This window comes from Aotus nancymaae, unplaced genomic scaffold (genome assembly GCF_030222135.1).
Source record: "Aotus nancymaae isolate 86718 unplaced genomic scaffold, 86718_ANA_hifiasm-v0.15.2.pri h1tg000017l, whole genome shotgun sequence".
NCBI lineage: Eukaryota > Metazoa > Chordata > Mammalia > Primates > Aotidae > Aotus > Aotus nancymaae.
In genome coordinates, this window is record NW_026988429.1 from 6930000 (window position 1) to 6949579 (window position 19580).

Below are 19580 nucleotides of genomic sequence, written 5' to 3' on the forward strand. Positions count from 1 at the left end.
TTGGTACCAGTACCATGCTGTTTTGGTTACTATAGCTTTGTAGTATAGTTTGAAGTCAGGTACCATGATGCCTCCAGCTTTTTTCTTTTTTCTTAAGATTGTCTTGGCTATATGGGCTTTTTCCCTGTGAAATTTAAAGTAGTTTTTTTTCTAATTGTGCAAAGAGTCAATGGTAACTTGATGGGAATGGCATTGAATCTGTGAATTACTTTGGGCAGTATGGCCATTTTCATGATATTGATTCTTCCAATTCATGAGCATGGATTTGTTTGTGTCCTCTGTTATTTCCTTGAGCAATGGTTTGTAGCTCTTGAAGAGGTCCTTCATGTCCCTTGTGAGTTGTACTCCTAGGTATTTTAGTCTCTTTGTAGCAATTGTGAATGGGAGTTCATTCATGATTTAGTTCTCTGCTTGTCTATTGTTGGTGTATAGGAATGTTTGTGATTTTACATGTTGATTTTGTATCCTGAGACTTTGCTAAAATTGCTTATTAGCTTAAGGAGTTTTTTGGGTTGAGACAATGGGGTTTTCTAAATATACAATCATGTCATCTGCAAACAGAGACAATTTTATTTCTTTCTTCTTATTTGAATACCCTTTATTTCTTGCTGTTGCCTGATTGCCCTGGCCAGAATCTTCAATACAATGTTGAATAGGAGTGGTGAGAGAAGGCATCCTTGTCTTGTGCCAGTTTTAAAAGGGAATGCATCCAGCCTTAGCCCATTCAGTTTGATACTGGCTATGGGTTTGTCATAAATAGCTCTTATTATTTTGAGATATGTTCCATCAATGCCTAGTTTGTTGAGAGTTTTTAACATGAAGTGATGTTGAATTTTATCAAAGGCCTTTTCTGCTTCTATTGAGATAATCGTGGTTTTTGTCATTGCTTCTGTTTATGTGATGAATTACGTTTATTGATTTGCCTATGTTGAGCCAACCTTGCATCCCAAGGATGAAGCCAACTTGATTATGGTGGATAAGCTTTTTGATGTGCTGTTGGATTTGGTTTGCCAGTATGTTATTGAGGATTTTTGCACTGATGTTCATCAGGAATATTGGCCTCTACAACCATCTGATCTACAAAGCTGACAAAAACAAGCAATGGGGAAAGGATTCTCTATTTAATAAATGATACTGGGAAAACTGGCTAGGCATATGCAGAAAACTGAAACTGGACCCCTTCATTACACCTTATACAAAAATTAACTCTAGATGGATTGAAGACTTAAATGTAAAATCCAAAACCAAAAAAAAAATCCCTAGAAGAAAACCTAGGCAAAACCATTTAGAACATAAGCATAGGCAATGACTTCATGACTAAACACTAGAAGCAATTGTAACAAAAGCCAAAATTGGCAAATGGGATCCAATTAATCTTAAAGAGCTTCTCCACAGCAAAAGAAACTAGCACCAGAGTGAACAGGAAACCTATAGAGTGGGAGAAAAATTTTTCAATATATCCATCTGACAAAGGTCTAATAATCAGAATGTAAAAGGAACTTAAACAAATTTATAGGAAAAAAAAATAAGTCCATCAAAAGTGGGTGAAGGATATGAACAGACACTTCTCAAAAGAAGACATTTATGCAGCCAACAAACATATGAAAAAAAGCCCATCATCACTGGTCATTAGAGAAATGCAAATCAAAACCACAATGAGATACCATCTCATGCCCATCAGAATGGTGATCATTAAAAAGTTAGGAAACAATAGATGCTGGTGAGGCTGTGGAGAAATAGGAATGCTTTTACATTGTTAGGAGTGTAAATTATTTCAACCATTGTGGAAGACAGTGTGGTGATTACTCACAGATCTAGAACCAGAAATACCATTACTGGGTATATACCCAAAGGATTATAAATCATTTTACTACAAAGACACATGTACATGTATGTTTACTGCAGCACTATTTACAATAGCATAGACTTGGAACCAACTCAAATGTCCAGCAATGATAGACTGGATAAAGAAAATGTGGCACGTGTGCAACATGGAATACTATCCAGCCATAAAAAAGAATGAGATCATGTCCTTTGCAGGACCATGGATGAAGCTGGAAGCCATGATCCTCAGAAAAGTAACACAGAAACAGAAAAATACCACAAGTTCTCACTCATAAGTGGGTTGAACAGTGAGAACACATGGACACAGGAAGGGAAACACACACTGGGGCCTGTCGGGTGTTGGGGAGTTAGGGAGAACATTAGGACGACTACCTAATGCATGCGGGACTTAAAACCTAGATGACAGCTTGATAGGTGCAGAAAACCATCATGGCACATGTAAACCTATGTAACAAGCCTGTACTTTCTGCACATGTATTCTGGAACTTAAAAAACTAAAAAGGGATTTTCTATAGGGCCCCAAAATTTTGCTCTTGGACATTTATCTAGAGACATGAAAACTTACGTTCACCTCAAACCCTATACATAAACAATTATATTAGGTTTATTTGTAATAGTCCCAAACTGGAAACTACCCAAATGTCCTTCATTGGGCAAATAGTTAAGCAAACTATGTTACATCTATACCATAGACTACTACTCAGCAATAAAAATACATGCAATGGTTTGGACAAACCTTAAGATAATTATGCTTAGTGGAAAACTGTTATCTCAAATATTGCATACTGTATAATTTTATTTATATGGCTCTCCTAACATAACAAAATTATAGAGGTGGAGAAGAGATTCTTGATTAGGAATATGTTAGGAATGGGGTAAATGGAATCATCGGTATGAGACAAACTTGTGGTAATAGTACAGTGTGTGTCTCAATTGTAGTAGTAGAGTAACATGAAGCTTTACTTACACAAGTGCATAAAAAAATAGTGAAAGATGAATATTCCCTGTGGATTTCACCAGTATCAATATCCTGGCTTTGCTATTCTATTATAGTTATACAAGATACTAACATTGAGGAAGTCTGGGAGAACAGCAAACAGGACATTACTACATGTATTCTTTAAATTTCTACACATATTTTTAAAATGAAAAGTTAAACATAGAAGACAAAATTAAATAAAGTTAAACTTAGTTCCTCAGTCACACTAGCCACCTTTTAAGTGTTCTATAATTACATGTTGCTAGTGACTCCATATTGGGTAGTGCAGAATTATAGAATGCCCATCATTACAAAAATTCTGTTACTTAACATTGCTATAGACACTCAATGTCTGAAGGATCCTTAGAATTCACTTGAAACCATACTGAACAGGCAAAAGCTGGAAACATTCCCTTTGAAAAGGGACACAAAACAAGGATGCCCTCTCTCACCATTCCTATTCAACATAGTATTCGAAGTTCTGGCCAGGGCAATCAGGCAACAAAGAAATAAAGGGTATTCAGGTAGGAAGAGAGGAGATGAAATTGTCTGTTTGCAGACAACATGATTGTGTATTTAAAAAACCCCATCATCTCAGCCCAAAATCTCCTTAAGCTGATAATCAACTTTAGTGAAGTCTCAGGATATAAAATCAATGAGCAAAAATTATAAGCATTCCTATTCAACAATAATAGAGAGCCAAATCGTGAGTGAACTCCCATTTACAGTGCTACAAAGATAATCAAATACCTAGGAATACAACTTAGAAGGGATGTGAAGGACCTCTTCAAGGAGAACTACAAACCACTGCTCAAGGAAATAAGAAAGGACACAAACGAATGGAAAAAACATTCCATGCTCATGGATAGGAAGAATCAGTATCCGGAAAATGGCCATACTCCCCAAAGTAATTTATAGATTCAGTGCTATCCCCATCAAGCTACCATTGACTTTCTCCACAGAAAAAACTACTTTAAATTTGATATGGAAACAAAAAAGAGACCATATAGCCAAGACAATCCTAAGTAAAAAGAACAAAGCTGGAGGCATCCTGACTTCAGATTATACTACAAAGCTACAGTAACCAAAACAGCATGTCACTGGTATAAAAACATATCTATAGACTAATGGAACAGAACAGAGGCCTGAGAATACCACACATCTAAAACTATCTGATCGACAAACCTGGCAAAAACAAGCAATGGGGAAAGGATTCCTTATCTACTAAATGGTGTTGGGAAAACTGGCTAGCCATATGCAGAAAAAAAGAAACTGGACCCCTTCCTTTCACCTAATACAAAAATTAACTCAAGATGGCTTGAAGACTTAATGTAAGATGTAAAACCATAAAAACCCCAGAAGAAAACCTAGGCAATACCATTCAGGACATAGGCGTGGGCAAATACTTTGTGACTAAAACACCAAAAGCAATGGCAACAAAAGCCAAAATTGACAAATGGGATCTAATGAAACTAAAAAGTTTCTACACAGGAAAAGAAACTATCATCAGAGTGAACAGGCAACCTACAGAATGGGGAAAATTTTTGCAATATATCCATCTGGCAAAGGGCTGATATCCAGAATCTTCAAAGTATTTAAACAAATTTACCAGAAAAAAACAACTCCATCAAAAAGTGGGTTGAAGGTATGAACAGACACTTCTCAAAAGAAGACATTTATGCAGCAACAAACATGAAAAAAAGCTCAACATCATTGGTCATTAGAGAAATGCAAATCAAAACCACAATCAGATACCATCTCACGCCAGTTAGAATGGCAATCATTAAAAAGTCAGGAAACAACAGATGCTGGAGAGGATGTGGAAAGTAGGAACGCTTTTTACACTGTTTGTGGGAGTGTAAATTAGTTCAACCATTGTGGAAGACAGAACCAGAAATACCATTTGACCCAGCAACCCCATTACTGGGTATATACCCGAAGGATTATAAATAATTCTATAAAGACATATGCACACATGTTTACTGCAGCACTGCTCGTGACAGCAAAGACTTGGAACCATCCCAAATGCCCATCAATGATAGACTGGATAAAGAAAACGTGGCACATACATACCATGGAATACTATGCAGCCAGAAAAAGGATGAGTTCATGTCTTTAAAGACATGGATGAAGCTGGAAACCATCATTTTCAGCAAACTAACACAAGAACAGAAAACCAAACACATCATGTTCTCACTCTTAAGTGGAAGTTGAACAATGAGAACACATGGACACAGGGGAACATCGTGCACTGGGGCCTATTGTGTGGTGGGGGGCTAGGGGTGAGTTAGCAGAAATACCTAAAGTAAATGATGGGTTAATGGGTACAGCAAACCACCATGGCACATGTGTACCTATGTAACAAACCTGCACGTTCCGCACATGTATCCCAGAACTTAAAGTACAATAAAAGAAAAAATGAAAGAATTCACTTGAAACCTATGCAATGATAGCATTAAAGGAAAATGCTACCCTTGCCACATGAACCGAATTCAAGGTCTTCTCTTTTAAAGATACTGGTTATTATTCCACAGTTATTCCCCAACTACCAGTAAGGGCAGCCACATAATCTGTTACGTAAGCCAAAGGATATGAGTAACTTTGGTCCCCCACCTCCGGAAATGGCATAACTATTTTTTTTCTGTTTCTCTTTTCTTCGCTCATGATGTGGAGTAAGTGGGTCATGTCACTAACTTTGTGTTCATTGAAAGAAACCTTGGCCTTGAAACTTTCTTAGAAGGGTGTTGCATTGTAATCAGAACCATATGTGAGATATTCAGGATTTCCCAGATGATTCAAATAATTTTCTTTATTTTACACATGATTTTAACTGCACTTTAGTAGTTCTAATTTTTATGAATATTTAGACAGTTGAATTTGGCAGTTGACAATTTTTCTTATGTTCTTTTTTCTGGGTGTTTTTGCTATTTGTGTTTACATGTTATAGTAATACATTTACTTATACAGAATTTAAAGATAAAAGGGAATAAAATTTTAAAATTGCTTGGGAAAGGATTAACTTTTCAAGTTATTGTCCAGGGACAATTGATTACTAGTTTAGAAAAATAAAGAGTGTGATTCCCATCTCACCTTATACAATAAGCATAAACTGTAGGTGGATGTACTATCTAAATATAAAAAGGAAATTTTAAAATTTTAGAATAAAATGGAAGGATATTTTTATCTTGGGATAATGGAGAGCTTCTTAAAGAACATACGAGAAGCACAAACTAGTATAGATTAGTATATTAGAATACAATAAAATTAAAATTTAGATTTTAAAAAACTGTAAAAAAAAGAAAATTAACATACAGACCAAGACGAGAAGTAATTTGTAATATAATAAAAGATCAGAATCTAAAATATCTGAAAAGCTTAGATAAGCAATTTAGGAAAAAAGAGTCAATAGAAAAACATGCAAAAGATTTGAAAAGACAACTCAGAAAAAAGAATATATAAATCATTAATAATGATCAATAAATGATGAAGAGACTCAGTCTCCTCTGTCATAATAAAAATGAAAATTATTTTTTTTTTACAACCATCAGCTTGAGAAGAAAATGTAAATGCATTTTAACATCTAAATGACTGAATGTATCTAAAAAAATAAATATACCACGTTTCTCCTCCTCCTGGGCTCAGTAATCCTCTCGCCTCAGCCTCTGAGTAGCTGGGACTACAAGATGGTCTGAGGCTCCTGGGCTCAAGCTATCTACCAGCCTCAACCTCGCAAAGTGCTGGGATTACAGGTGTGAGCCACCGCGTCCAGCCAGTATACAACTTTAATTACAGTAACTTGTACAATTATCACCCAGCTCAAGAAGCCTTCATAACCCTTTTCTAGTTCACAGTATCTTTATTCTCAACTAGTTGTAACTCTTACCTTGAGCTATTTCAAGATGTGCTGATGGTCTACTGGGGGGAAAACCCAGAACATTGTAGCATTTGCTAATTTCCATGAAGTAAATACTCCCATCATGGCAAATTTCAAGCTCCCAACATTTCAACTGGCTTGTCCAATTCCTAAAAATCTATCAAATAATTATCGTATGTATGAGCCTATTCCAGCACTCATATCAATTTCTTCATTTCTGTGGTTATCCTTCTTTTTCTTTTTTTTCTGTTTACTACCTAAGTGAGCATCTTCTTCTTCTTTTTTTTTTTTTTTTGAGACGGAGTTTCGCTCTTGTTACCCAGGCTGGAGTGCAATGGCGCGATCTCGGCTCACCGCAACCTCCGCCTCCTGGGTTCAGGCAATTCTCCTGCCTCAGCCTCCTGAGTAGCTGGGATTACAGGCACACGCCACCATGCCCAGCTAATTTTTTGTATTTTTAGTAGAGACGGGGTTTCACCATGTTGACCAGGATGGTCTCGATCTCTTGACCTCGTGATCCACCCGCCTCGGCCTCCCAAAGTGCTGGGATTACAGGCGTGAGCCACCGCGTCCAGCCCTAAGTGAGCATCTTTAAATAGTTTTGTTTTAGTTGCTTCTGACAATATCTATATTATGTAAGTTGATGAAATTATTTTTCTTCCAATATTCTGGAAGACTTTAAATAGCATTGAGATTGTCTTCTCTTTAAAGGTTTAGTAAACTCCCATAAGAAACCACCTGGATTCCTTCCTTCCTTCACTTCCTTCTCTTCCTTCTCCTCCTTCTCCTTCTCCTTCTATTCTTCTTTCTTCTTCTTTTTTTTTTTTTTGATGAGCTCTATCTGACAGCTTTCTTTCTTCCATGGAAATCAGACTGTTTCAATTTTTCAAAATCTCCTTTCTGGCCATTTTTGCTAAATTGTATTTTCCTAGAAACTTATTTGGTCTGCTTTTATGTTTATTTACATATATTTGAGGAAAGCAGCTTTATGATACATTTTTTTTGTTTTGTTTTCTAATGTTATTGCTCTCTTACCTTTTTTACTGTTGGATATTTTTCTCCATTTTTTTTTTGACAGCATTCTAAATATATTTTCTATATCCTTTTGGTTTAGTGCCAGTTTTAGGATTTACTCACAATTTCTAGTGTTTTCTGACTCAGATTCTGTTTGCAACTTATTTTTTCCCAACCTCTTTCTGAATTCTTGAGCCATCTATTTAATTCATGGGTTTTGTAACTTCTTCTGTATTAATGTATGTAGTAAAGGCTACTTGTATTTCTCTGAGCATGTTACTTTAGCTGTTCTCTTAAGAATGAAGCATATTCAGTCAAAAGCGTACTAAATTGTGATTCAGGAAACAAAGATTTCCATCCTGTTTCTCTCTGTGCGTAGCAGTGTCATTTTGGCACGTTACTTTGTCTTCCTTCTTAGGTTTCAGCTTCCCCAACTAGAAAACGGGAAAATATTTGATCTCAGAACTTCTATTTTACTCTCAATTTATGAAATATACTCTCATACCCAGGTTGTGAGTCCAAGAATTTGAATTGAGTCTACAACGTGAATTTTGAAGTCTCAAAACGTTTTTTTTTCCTTTTCCTAACATACTAGTACGTCTATGAATTGTAGTCTCTGGTATAATAAAGAAGACATGCTTCTTTTCATTCTTTGTCCACAATATGGGGGCCTGAGCCTCAAGCAAATTCAGGGTCTGTATAGACATTCTTTATTAACTTGGCACATTTTGTCAGAATTAATCAGCTGTTGGAAGTTATTATGGAAGGTTCATGAGGAAGCATTTTCCAAGATCCTTTGAAATTCTTGAAATAAACACACAGTCATTAGCAATGCAAAATCAAATAGAATGCCGTCTTATTGAATGGGTTAAGATGAAGTTACAACAAATACTGTGTCAGAGTAAACGTCAGAAAATAGATTTTCTAAGGTCTAGAAGTTAGAGAAATATGCAATAATGAGCATACTATTAAATGTTGACAGATTCTGTATCCAAGATTTCCTTAAAAAATAAAAACAAAGAAAATTTATTTTGCGCTAATAAAAATGCGTTAGGGAAGAGCAAACAGATTGTCACAGAATTTTTAACTCATCCATATTATATAAAATTCACATGTGAAATTACTGTCTATATTTTAAAATCTATATAGCAACTGTGAACTAAATGTCCTTTGTGGAAGAGTTAATCACTACAACAAAATGAAATACCTTAAGTTGTGTGTCTGTCTCTGTACTTAAACATTAATACAAACCCAGTATATTTTACTTACTAATGTAGAAAAGTCCAAGAAGGGGAATTAGCAGAGAAATGGAACAAAATATCCTTCATTTACATTAGTTTACTGAAAGACATTTTAAGTAGCCTATTTGTAAAATATTATGTAACAATAGCAATCATTGCCCACTCTGTATAACTCTACACAGTCTAAATAAATCACTTCTGAATAGTTTTTCTGTACAGCTCACCACATTTCTAACTATAGGAATGTAATCTTGCAACCTTAAAAAATATATTGATTTGTATGCACATAAAGAGACCAGGAAAATTAACAATGCTAAAAAATGGTAAACATAATTTATTCTTGACCTCTCACAAAAAGGGAAAGAAAAGTTGTATTACATGCTACATTTTGTTTAGAGATTTATGATGCAGCATAATTTCCATTTCCTTTACAATAAATATTTAAAAGACATATAATATTAAACACGTTACCTAATTACAAGCCTTATAGTAAAATATTAGGGTGATGGTTTGAAAGCCCAAAACATTTACTGTCACTCAGCGTTTTGTATGTTCTTTCATAAATCAGTACTGAAGCATACAAGCCAACAAAGCTCTGAAATTCTGTCCAAACAGTTCCCAGTTATGTGCAAGAGATAACTGGTTCTCAAAGAGCCAAACTGGACTTAAACTTTAAATAATAAAATATAAATATTCTAGACATGATAGGAAGATAATGCATGTGCATTTATTTTGGCTAGACTCTGCTTAAAATTTTGAACTTTTTATGACTGTATAAGCTTGGATATGTTAATAGATCATTTTGGGCCTATTTTATTTTCTAAATGGGAGTGATGATACCTACTTTGTAGAGTTGTTATAAAGTCAAAATGAGGTAGTCTGTATAACAGCTTTTGATACACGGTAAGCAACTATAAAATTTTCATTTCCCTTGTGATCATCTTTTATAATCAGCCATTGTTTAAAATATAGAACTTAATGTAAAAGGTAAAATGTGAACATGAACGTAAAAATATGGGAAAATATTTCCCAAAATGACTATTAACATAGAAACTGGAGTTAAGCAAGAAAACATTCAAAATTCTACTAATGTGGCCAGTGCCAAATAAAATACAACACTAGACTCCTGGACAAAGGATATGGAAGGTTGGTCTCTTTCCTGTCATTAAGTGGATTTCTAATTATGTTGTATATGTTGTTTCAGAGGCAAAGGCCCATTGAAAAATACATCTGATGTCATTAATGCTGCCAAGAAAATTGCTGAAGCAGGTTCTCGAATGGACAAATTAGCCCGAGCTGTGGCTGATCAGGTAATAGAAGAGGGAAGAGTGGGTGCATGCTGAGTGGAATCATTAATTAGCACCTGGGTTTTGTAATTAGTTTTATGCATCCTATAAAATGCTTCTGAAGAATGAATCACAGGGGAGAATCACTGATACTTTACCCACTGGCTTTTGACTCTCCTGACACTGTGCTGGTGGCAAAGGTAGATTTAGCTCAGGAAAGAATGCTAAGGCTTCTGACCGAAATTCCTTGAGAAACAAGAGCACTTATTACTTAGGAGACATCAGCCCCTGAAGACTAACAACTTGTCCCAGACTTCCTCATTCTAAAAGCCTTCCTCATACAAAATAAAGGAAGGGGTAAGAGCAGATTTTTAAGTTTTCATTCTTGGGTCTTGGTTTAAATATATTTTCAGACATTCCTACATAATATCCTCTTTTGTTTACTTCATGGTGCTGATCACATTTAAAAAATATATATTTACTGCTTTACCTTTTTTTTTTCTGTTGCCCCCAGGAAATTTAGGTTGCACATTTTAACTGACTGACAGAATGAATAAAGGAGAGAAAAGAGCAACCTGCCTCGTGGTCAAGGAGCTCAATTGGCAGTTTTAGGGATGTGATGGGTCATGATTTGATGGTTTGTTTAAAAAGTTGTCAGGGACTCAAGGACTCTACCAGGACTAGAATGTAAACTGGGGGTAGGACAGTCAGGGGAATTTGAAGATCAAAGGGCAGAAATAGGTAGAAGAATCTAGAAGGCATGATGTTTTTAAATGTAGAAATAAGAAAGTAGAACTTCACTTCTTATTTAATATGGATCTCACTCTAATGATATTCTTTATAATTCATAATAACTTATGCTCTACCCTAAATGGGATTATGCCACATGATCAAGAACCTTCAGATTTCAGCTTTATTCTAACCCAGACTCAGAGACATCAGAGATAAATGAGATTCTCTGAGTATCTCTTATGATTTCAAACCAAACTAGGATATACATTAAAAGAGTCCTCACCTTGAACGTGTATTTCCATACTTTTCTTTTTATTTGTCTTGAAATTGGAACTTTAAAATCCTGTTCTAAATGTCTTGTTGAAATTATGGTCCATTCCTTATAAGAGTTCTTTAGGTAGTAGACTTTTCCAGGTAACTAATGATTATCCCTATAAGCAACAGTCGTTTACAGTTTAAACCACTTCAGATGGATTGTATCATAAAATATGTTTTTATAATAAAATATATGCTATTGTCTACATGGAAATATTAACACAAATTTGCTTAGTATGCTGTAGTACATTGATGCAAGCTGGAGACACTGAAAGATGTAGAATTGCATCCTTCTTCATATATGACTCTAGTCTCTGATGATCTGATGATTTTTGAGTCTTTGTGTTGCTTATGATAGTTTTCCTCCCTCATTCCTACATATAAAGGTTGCTACTCTAAGTACTTACTGCCTCAGCATCCCAGGCTCTGACATCCTTCATTCAAGTCAATACCAAATTCACACATTTCATAAAGCCTAATAAAACAAAACAAACAAAACCCCAGATGATTTCACTTAAGAGTGAACGAATTCTCATTTTAATTTGATTTTACATATGTGATGGCTAATCCAAGGGGTATTTTTTTTAAACTTCTGACTTTCGGAGAAACACTAACTGGTTGAGATGACTCAAGTAGTATGATAATTTGAAAACCTCTCACAATTTGTAGGAGTTGAGTGTCAACCCATTGCTGTTGCCTAATATCAGGGCAATATCAAACATGAGGCCTCACAGCATAAACTGGGCTTTTTGTGTGTGTGTGTGACAGAGTTCCATAAGTATTCCTGAAAGCTCATGTAAAGGAGGGAAGAGACAATGAATTTACTTGAAAATAGGCATACAAAAAGATTACCAACTAGAAAAGGCCACATTCTTTTTTTGAAAATGTTGAGGAGAGTTGGGATGTGTAAAATGACCAGAAATTGGTCACCCACCAATTTGTTAAGAAAGACTTCTTGGGAGTGAAAATGAGTGGAGTTTGAATGGCTGTTTCATTGTGCTTTAAATCTCAATGGAAAAAAAAAATTCTCAACATATTTAGGCTCCTTGAGTTCAATAGTTTTAGTTGTGAGTTTTGTTTCTGATTTTACCTTTTTGGACTTTTATTTTCAATTATGCAACCTGAAGCATAACTCAAAACAGTTGATAGGTGAAAAACACATCAAACACACACATACACAAATCCAAGGATACTAGATTTATTTTGAGATTAAGTGACAGAGTATTTAAATGCTATTTAACAGTGACTCAAAATAAACAGATGAAGTTTACATCTAACCTTCTTTGTGGCATTATTATTGCCATTAGCTGTGAAATAACTTGCAATTTTTGATAAAGAAATCTGTCAGAAAAAAAAGGTTATCAAATTCTGTACCTATTTCCATGGTTTAGGACTGATTTTTCTTGATCCATCACGCTTTTTTAAATGTGTATTTTAACTGCTTCAGTTTAAATAACAGAATAGAATGAGTATTACCAAGGAGTGGATTGTTACATTTATTTTGCCAGAAAATATTTTTTACAGATTTGAGATATGCATGCCATATAAACTTTTTATGGACTGTTGCATTTTTAATTACTGTTCCATTAGATAGAACTCTGAGTTTAATTTGCTGCAAGGTATTTGTATCAAAAGCCTTGTCATCCCTCTGGGGAGATATCATTTTAAAGTTAATTCCTTTCAGTATATGGGTCCCTGGAGTAGGATAAATATTACAGCATGTAGTACTTATAGGAAGCTAAAAAGAGTCCCTGTGGAATTCTTTTGTGATAAACGCAGTTAGTGAAAAAATACCACAATGGTAAGTGTTAGATTAAAAAAATCCCTTTATTGTTTATTCAATAGATGGTTATATGTAATCACTGGCATTACAGTATTGATAAAAGAATTTTCGTTCTTGATCTTGAGGAAAACTTAGCTCAGAGTCTTTCTCCCATCCTCTCATTCTAAGTAAGACACTTCAGTTGTGGCTGTAGGTACTTATTTCATACAGTATCAAGGATCTGGTGAGTTTACATCCTTTACAAGTGCCAAATTGTATACAGAACAATTACATGACCTGGAAGTAGCTCAAGCTGAACCTTTGATAGCAAAAGAAATATACAGGTATCTCAATTCCTCAGTAGCCATTGGCATTGAAGCCTCAGAAATGGTTTCAGGAGTCATGTAAATGTCTCTAGAAGTGTTCAGCCAAGCTCTGTGTGTACTCGAGAGACATGTGCCCACTTCAGTCATAATGAGAATTCAAACTCCTTAGCCAGAGTTGACTCCAGTGCATCGATTAAAGGACTCTGTTGCTACTCTTATGAATTTGTTTCAGCTGGCTTCAAATTCATTCCATCAAATCTGTTTTTCTTACAGTGGTCATGAACCATTTCAGTCTCTCACTTAAATGCAGGTTATTATGTTGCTTAAATTTTGATAAATATGAAATTCCAAAAAGTGCAATAGACTTTTTTTTATAAGTGAATGATGCATTTATTAAAGAACCAAAGGAAACACTTCTATTTTCTTCCTCCATCTAACTGGAGTGAAACTGTCCCCTATGCTTGGCAGAAAGTGCCACACGAAGTGATCTACTTTTAGCATCCTTTGGTTCTCTGCATTAAAGTAACATTTGACATAGTGAGAGTTAAAGAAAACTGTAAAGTATTTAGGTTTCTTTAGAGTTTAAAAGGCAACAGGTAAAAATACTCATAAACATGTATAGAAATCCCAATATGACTTTCTGGAATATCTTCATTCTTATAAAATTTTATTAAAGTAGAGCTAACCATTCTAAACTACTGCCTGTGGCCTTTCTAAAGTGTGCTGTGAAAAAGTTAGGTTCAATGAATGTAATTAAGGAATATGACACTGAAACCTTTTCTTCCTGCAGCTTTTCTGTAACAAATGTTAGAAACTGAAGAGTACTTACTAATCAAGATCATTCTTTTAATGTTTTATAGTGTCCTGATTCAGCATGTAAGCAGGATTTATTAGCCTACCTTCAACGAATTGCCTTGTATTGCCATCAGCTTAATATCTGCAGCAAGGTGAAGGCGGAAGTGCAGAATCTGGGAGGAGAGCTCATTGTGTCAGGGGTAAGCTGGGACTTGGGCTTCACAATGTTAAGTTCCCACCGTTGAACTTGCAAGGCAAACATTCTTGGCAACAGTACTGCTACAAACACCAAACTACAGTTATTTATAGGGAGGGTCTTTTAAAAAAATAAATGTGATCACCATTATTCCAGACCTTACCATAACTCACAAAGAGCAATTTGATTTTCCAATTACCCTGTGTTTATTCTAGCCTTGTAAAATCTCCATTCTTCACAAGGAAACTAATTTCGTAGTCTGGAAACTCATTGCCAAGCTGTGACTATTATAATTATTTGGGGCCTTTGTATATTTACTCATTGTGAGTCTACTTCCTTTTGTTAGTCCTAGTAATTTTCATTCTCTGTTCAGGAGCCAGCCTCTCTATGTGTGGATTGTGTTCACATGTTAGAGATGATGAAAATAATAGGAATTCATTCATCAGGTTCCAATGCATACTAGGTTATCAGTAATCCTTGAAAGCCAGAAGATGTTTGAATTTAATACAGGTTGATGTGCTGTTGCCAAAAACTAACATAATTGTCGAACACTAACCAATTATATATTCTTTGCTCAATCACTCCAGTGTTTCCTTTCTCATGAAAATATAATTATCTAGTCCATTTTTATCAAATGTATAGAAGTAAGTTCAATGAATATTTAGAAGAATCACAATTTCTTGGCAAGATTTCCAAATATGTGTTGAGGTTCTTCACCTTGGCTTCTTCTCCTCCCTCAACCCCTTTCTCTCAACACAGGGTGCCATTTGTTGCAAATTATTTGCAAGTCTGGAAATGTGGCTCTGACACCTTAGTTCTTTTCCCAGTCAGACATGATGCTACCATTTCAAATGAGTAATTACCAGGCACATAATATTATCAGTGTGGTGAACACCCTTATGAAAATCAGACGAGTTACAAATCTCGGTTCTTCCTGAAGCCATTTTTGGAAATTTAGAAGTTTGACCACTTGGCAAAAATATGTGGACGAATCATTCTTGAACCCAAATGTCTTGTTCCCATATTGTTTGAGTTGCAGGAAACATAGCTGGGAAAAGAACTGATCTGGCTTGCACAGAGACACCATCTGGAAAGCCTGTTTCATGCAGTCCCACCTAGAGCCCAGTAAATTGGCTATTTTGTGCCTCTTCTCAAAGCACAGTCACCTCTTTGCATTTCCAAAATGATCCTGCTTCAACATTCTTCAACAACCAAGAGCAATCTGTCTTGCAATGTGTCCTTTCTGCCAAGCTGGTAATTACCAAGATTCTCTCGCCAAGAAGTGATCAAATCATTGCATCTTCCTTGCTGCCTTTCTTATCTTCAGCCTTGATGGTATAATTTCCCATACCACTCAGCTTTCATGTCCATCTGTATATAGCCCCTGTGGAACTGAGTGCTTTTTGTTCAGCTTGCCTTGTGTGCTTTCATTTGTTACTTTCCAATCTTATTATTTATGTGGATGCGCAAAGCATCTTTGTGGATCTCAGACTCCACAACCTCATCTGGGCAATTTTTCCTAGCAGAGCTGCTCTCCATCATCCTCTCAGTACCCATTGTTCGTCACTGCCTCCAAAGCTTCATTCCCATTGTCCTTTCCTCATTTAGATGTAGTCCAAACCATCACTGGCTTTTATCACTTGCACTGTTGGCTTTTACAGAGGTGTTTGAGATTGGGAACACCATCAAGAAGCCTGTTTCCTTCTTTGAGTCTTGTTGGCAAAGTTCATAAATCCTTGCATGGGAGAAGGCTTCTTTTCGAAGAATGTTGTACAACTTTATGATAATTCTGAGGCAAATGCATTATGGAAAGTTTGCTATATATGCTCAGTCATGGGTCTGCTCTTGGCTTCCTCATGATTTATTCCAAGCTTGATTGCTGTTTGGTGCCACACCTACATCTGTAGTCTGCTGTCTTTGCCAATTCTGCCTCCATCTTATTCTTCATCCTCCTTCACTGATGGCCAATGGAGAAAAGTATGAATATGCTTACTATGCAAAATAGCCACAAATGACTGCTTTCAGAGTTCTGAAAGAGTCAAGAATGTGAGACCCCATACACACAAATTTTCAATGATTTTGCCAAGAAAATTACACCCATTTATTTTGTCATATGGCATGACAAAGTTGCTATCTTTCTCAGGAGAAGCCATCATAGTTTAATGTGCAATCAAAAAAGAAATACTTAAATCTTTCCTTTTTCCCTGTGTTTATACACACAGGATTCAAAGCTATGGCTTTCTGAAATATACCAAACCCCCCCCCAGAAAGTTACATTTGTTAGAAGTCAACCTCTCTACCAAAGCTGGAGAGATTTGGACATATTTTTCCATTTTGCCAAGAAAAATGATTTTGATGTCAAAACAGAGAGCCACGTTTTTAGTCTTATGCTGGCATGATGAACATATGTTAAACAAAATGCACAATTATGTTTTATGTCAGCGTGTTTATGTTTTATGTGATTCTATGTATACAAACTGAGAAAGGCTTCTTGTGTTGTGTCTGCTTTTGGCTTGAGAGGTGGGGACAGAAAATTCAACCAGTCATGGAGGACAATGGGTATAAAACTTCTCCAGGCATCATATTGGTGAACTAGAGAAATAAGCAGTCCAGGATGTGTTTCTATGTATGCTCATCCACATAACTGCTCTCTAAGAAATACCATTGGTTTTCTAGCTGCAATCAGGTTTTCTTTGTCATTGGCCTAAACCCCTCTCAACAACCAAAAGGTGACATTCTTATTAAATCTCAAAGTAGAAAATGCATTTGTGAGCCAATTCAGCTTAACCTGGTTACTAAGGGAGTAATGGAAAATTTTAAAAAAGATAGAATTGTTAAAATGAAAGTAGAGAAAATTGAGTTTCAGAAGATTAAACAGTCTATATGGCTTTATTTATTTGCTTAGTTTAATGTTTGCTTAAATTCTTAAGCCAGTTTACAGGCTTTTTGAAAACAAGGAATATTGAAAGCAGAAAGATAAGGAGGGGAAGGGAGGGGAGAAGAGAAGAGACATAAAGGAAGAAGGTAGAAAAGACAAAAGAAATAGAAAGGTAAACATAATATATATCATGAATTAGTTTAATGCAAGTAATGTCCATTAAATGTGACAGCATTATCTTATGGATAAAAGTTATGCCATATATTTGTTTTAGTATGTAAATACTATTTTGAATACAAATATGTTCCAGTATCTCGATATGGGTAGTACCTGTATATTTAATTATCATGTTTTTGACTAATTTTTATTTGCTAGGTTTTGCAGGGTTTAATGGGTACCTTTAAAGTTAAAAATGGAATGTATATATGGATCTGAAAAAATAAAAGTCATTCCATGACCTTTAATATTGTTAGCTACCCAAAGATTTATACATTGCATATGATTCGGAACAATATAAGAAATACTAATGTAGGATTTTAAAATTATTCATACTGAATATCAAACATTCTGATAAAATTGACAAAGCCTACCTGAACTTTTTAAAAAAATTATAACAGGCTCCTCATTATAACAGTGAATTCAGAACATAACAGCAATAACCTACTTTGATCAGGAATTAAATGTTCTGGAGAGACAAGGATATAATTTATGGCCACAGATTGTAACAGATTTTATCACATAGAAATGTCTATATAATAAAATATTTGAATTGAGTTTGGAGGTGAAGAATGCTAGTTGCTTAAGTCCTCAGGCTGAATGAATGGATTACTTATCTTTTCCTGAGAGACTGAGAAACTTGTCCTAATATGCACTTTTGACTTGTCTTTTTAAGTATCTCTTTTCCAAATTTGAATGCCTCTCAACTGGGTTTAGGAAAGAGAGATGACAAGGTGAGCAAATATAACTTGTGACAGTGGTAGGACTTGAATTGGTAAAGAGAAGATTGGTGACTGAAGGGTCAATTACAGTAATTCTTATTGCCCATGTTTCACCTTATTTAAAAAAATTGGACTGTAATTATGAGCAACATGAGTATTCATGGTATAGATAATACATTCCTAAAAATATTGGAAATTGATACTATTCGAATTAATTCTACCTGACACTGGCGTATATTCAAAGATGCATATGTGTATCCAAAACACAAACATATACAGAGCACAATTAATTTGAAATCTACTCTTACACCCTTAATAAGCCTTAGTCAGGAACCTAACAAGGTTGATAACTAGAAACTATCTGATCCAATACAAACTAGAGGAAAAAAAATGTTGGATGTATTTGTACAGTGATATATATATATAGTGGGTTGAGATAAGAATTACATTGTATTTGAAGAGTTCTGTATTCCTTTTATTTGTAAAAAGTGCCAGTATTTTATAATGAGATAAAACAGCCACTGAAACAAGAATTGCATCTAATTGTGTAGACCTGTACATTAAGCAACCTTTTTTTGTTACATTTTTTATATATCTTCTGTCTATAGTCAATTCTTCATGATCTCCATGGATCAAGGGGTAACAGTAATGGAAAAAATCTAAAGTGCTAGCTATTTCAATTTGGATTTGGAATGCATGTTAGCACTTCATTTGAACAAAAGGGTATGTGTTCTAGGAATTCACAGCAGTTCAAAAGAATTTTATCCAGACCTTCCACGCTTAAAGGACCTTCCCTCATCTAGGAAAAGTTGAAGTGTCCAAATCTAGAGAGAGTTAAGATAAAAACAAACTTCAGGTTGTAAATCTGGATGTTAGGGTTAGTGGAGAAACCATGGCTAAGAAAATGAAATGAGTAGTTATCATTTACAGAATGCCAGTAGTTCTTTGCATACACTTTGCTAGTAAAATGAGTTGTTGCATGATTCCATATTTTCCCCCAAAACCATTCCCCAATCTGTTGATAGTGAAACTATAACCATTTGCCTTCTGATTCCTGTATTAAGTCCTCCTTAGTTACATTTATACCAGTATGAATGGTCATTGATTTCTGCACAACCCAAATTATAGAAACCTAAAGAGGGAAATAACCTTGAAATGGTTTTTCAGTGAAAATTAATTCCCCCACAGTTGTAAAAGTGACAGTTTACCAATTCAAGACTATTATTTTTTGGAAGATACTGGAAATTAATAGGAATTTTAATGAGAAAAGTAAAAATTTCTTTGGGTGCTGGGCATCATAGAAAACTTTGTGTCTTTTGCACTGCACCTGTATATGTTCTCTGAATTCAAAAGTCCTGTACAAAGGAATCTAGTATATTTCTCCACTGTAGGAAGTGGC

At 35.2% G+C, this 19580-nt stretch overlaps 1 protein-coding gene across 7 annotated transcripts in view; it reads left to right on the forward strand.

Moving 5' to 3' along the window:
* Window positions 1-19580, forward strand: part of CTNNA2 (catenin alpha 2) — a 1152426-nt gene that overhangs the window by 1099704 nt on the left and 33142 nt on the right. For all 7 annotated transcript variants that reach the window (XM_021670969.2, XM_021670970.2, XM_021670971.2 and 4 more), the window contains 2 exons: window positions 10158-10263; window positions 14235-14369. In XM_021670969.2, the coding sequence (XP_021526644.1) occupies window positions 10158-10263; window positions 14235-14369 (241 nt within the window). The remainder of the gene's footprint in view (window positions 1-10157; window positions 10264-14234; window positions 14370-19580) is intronic.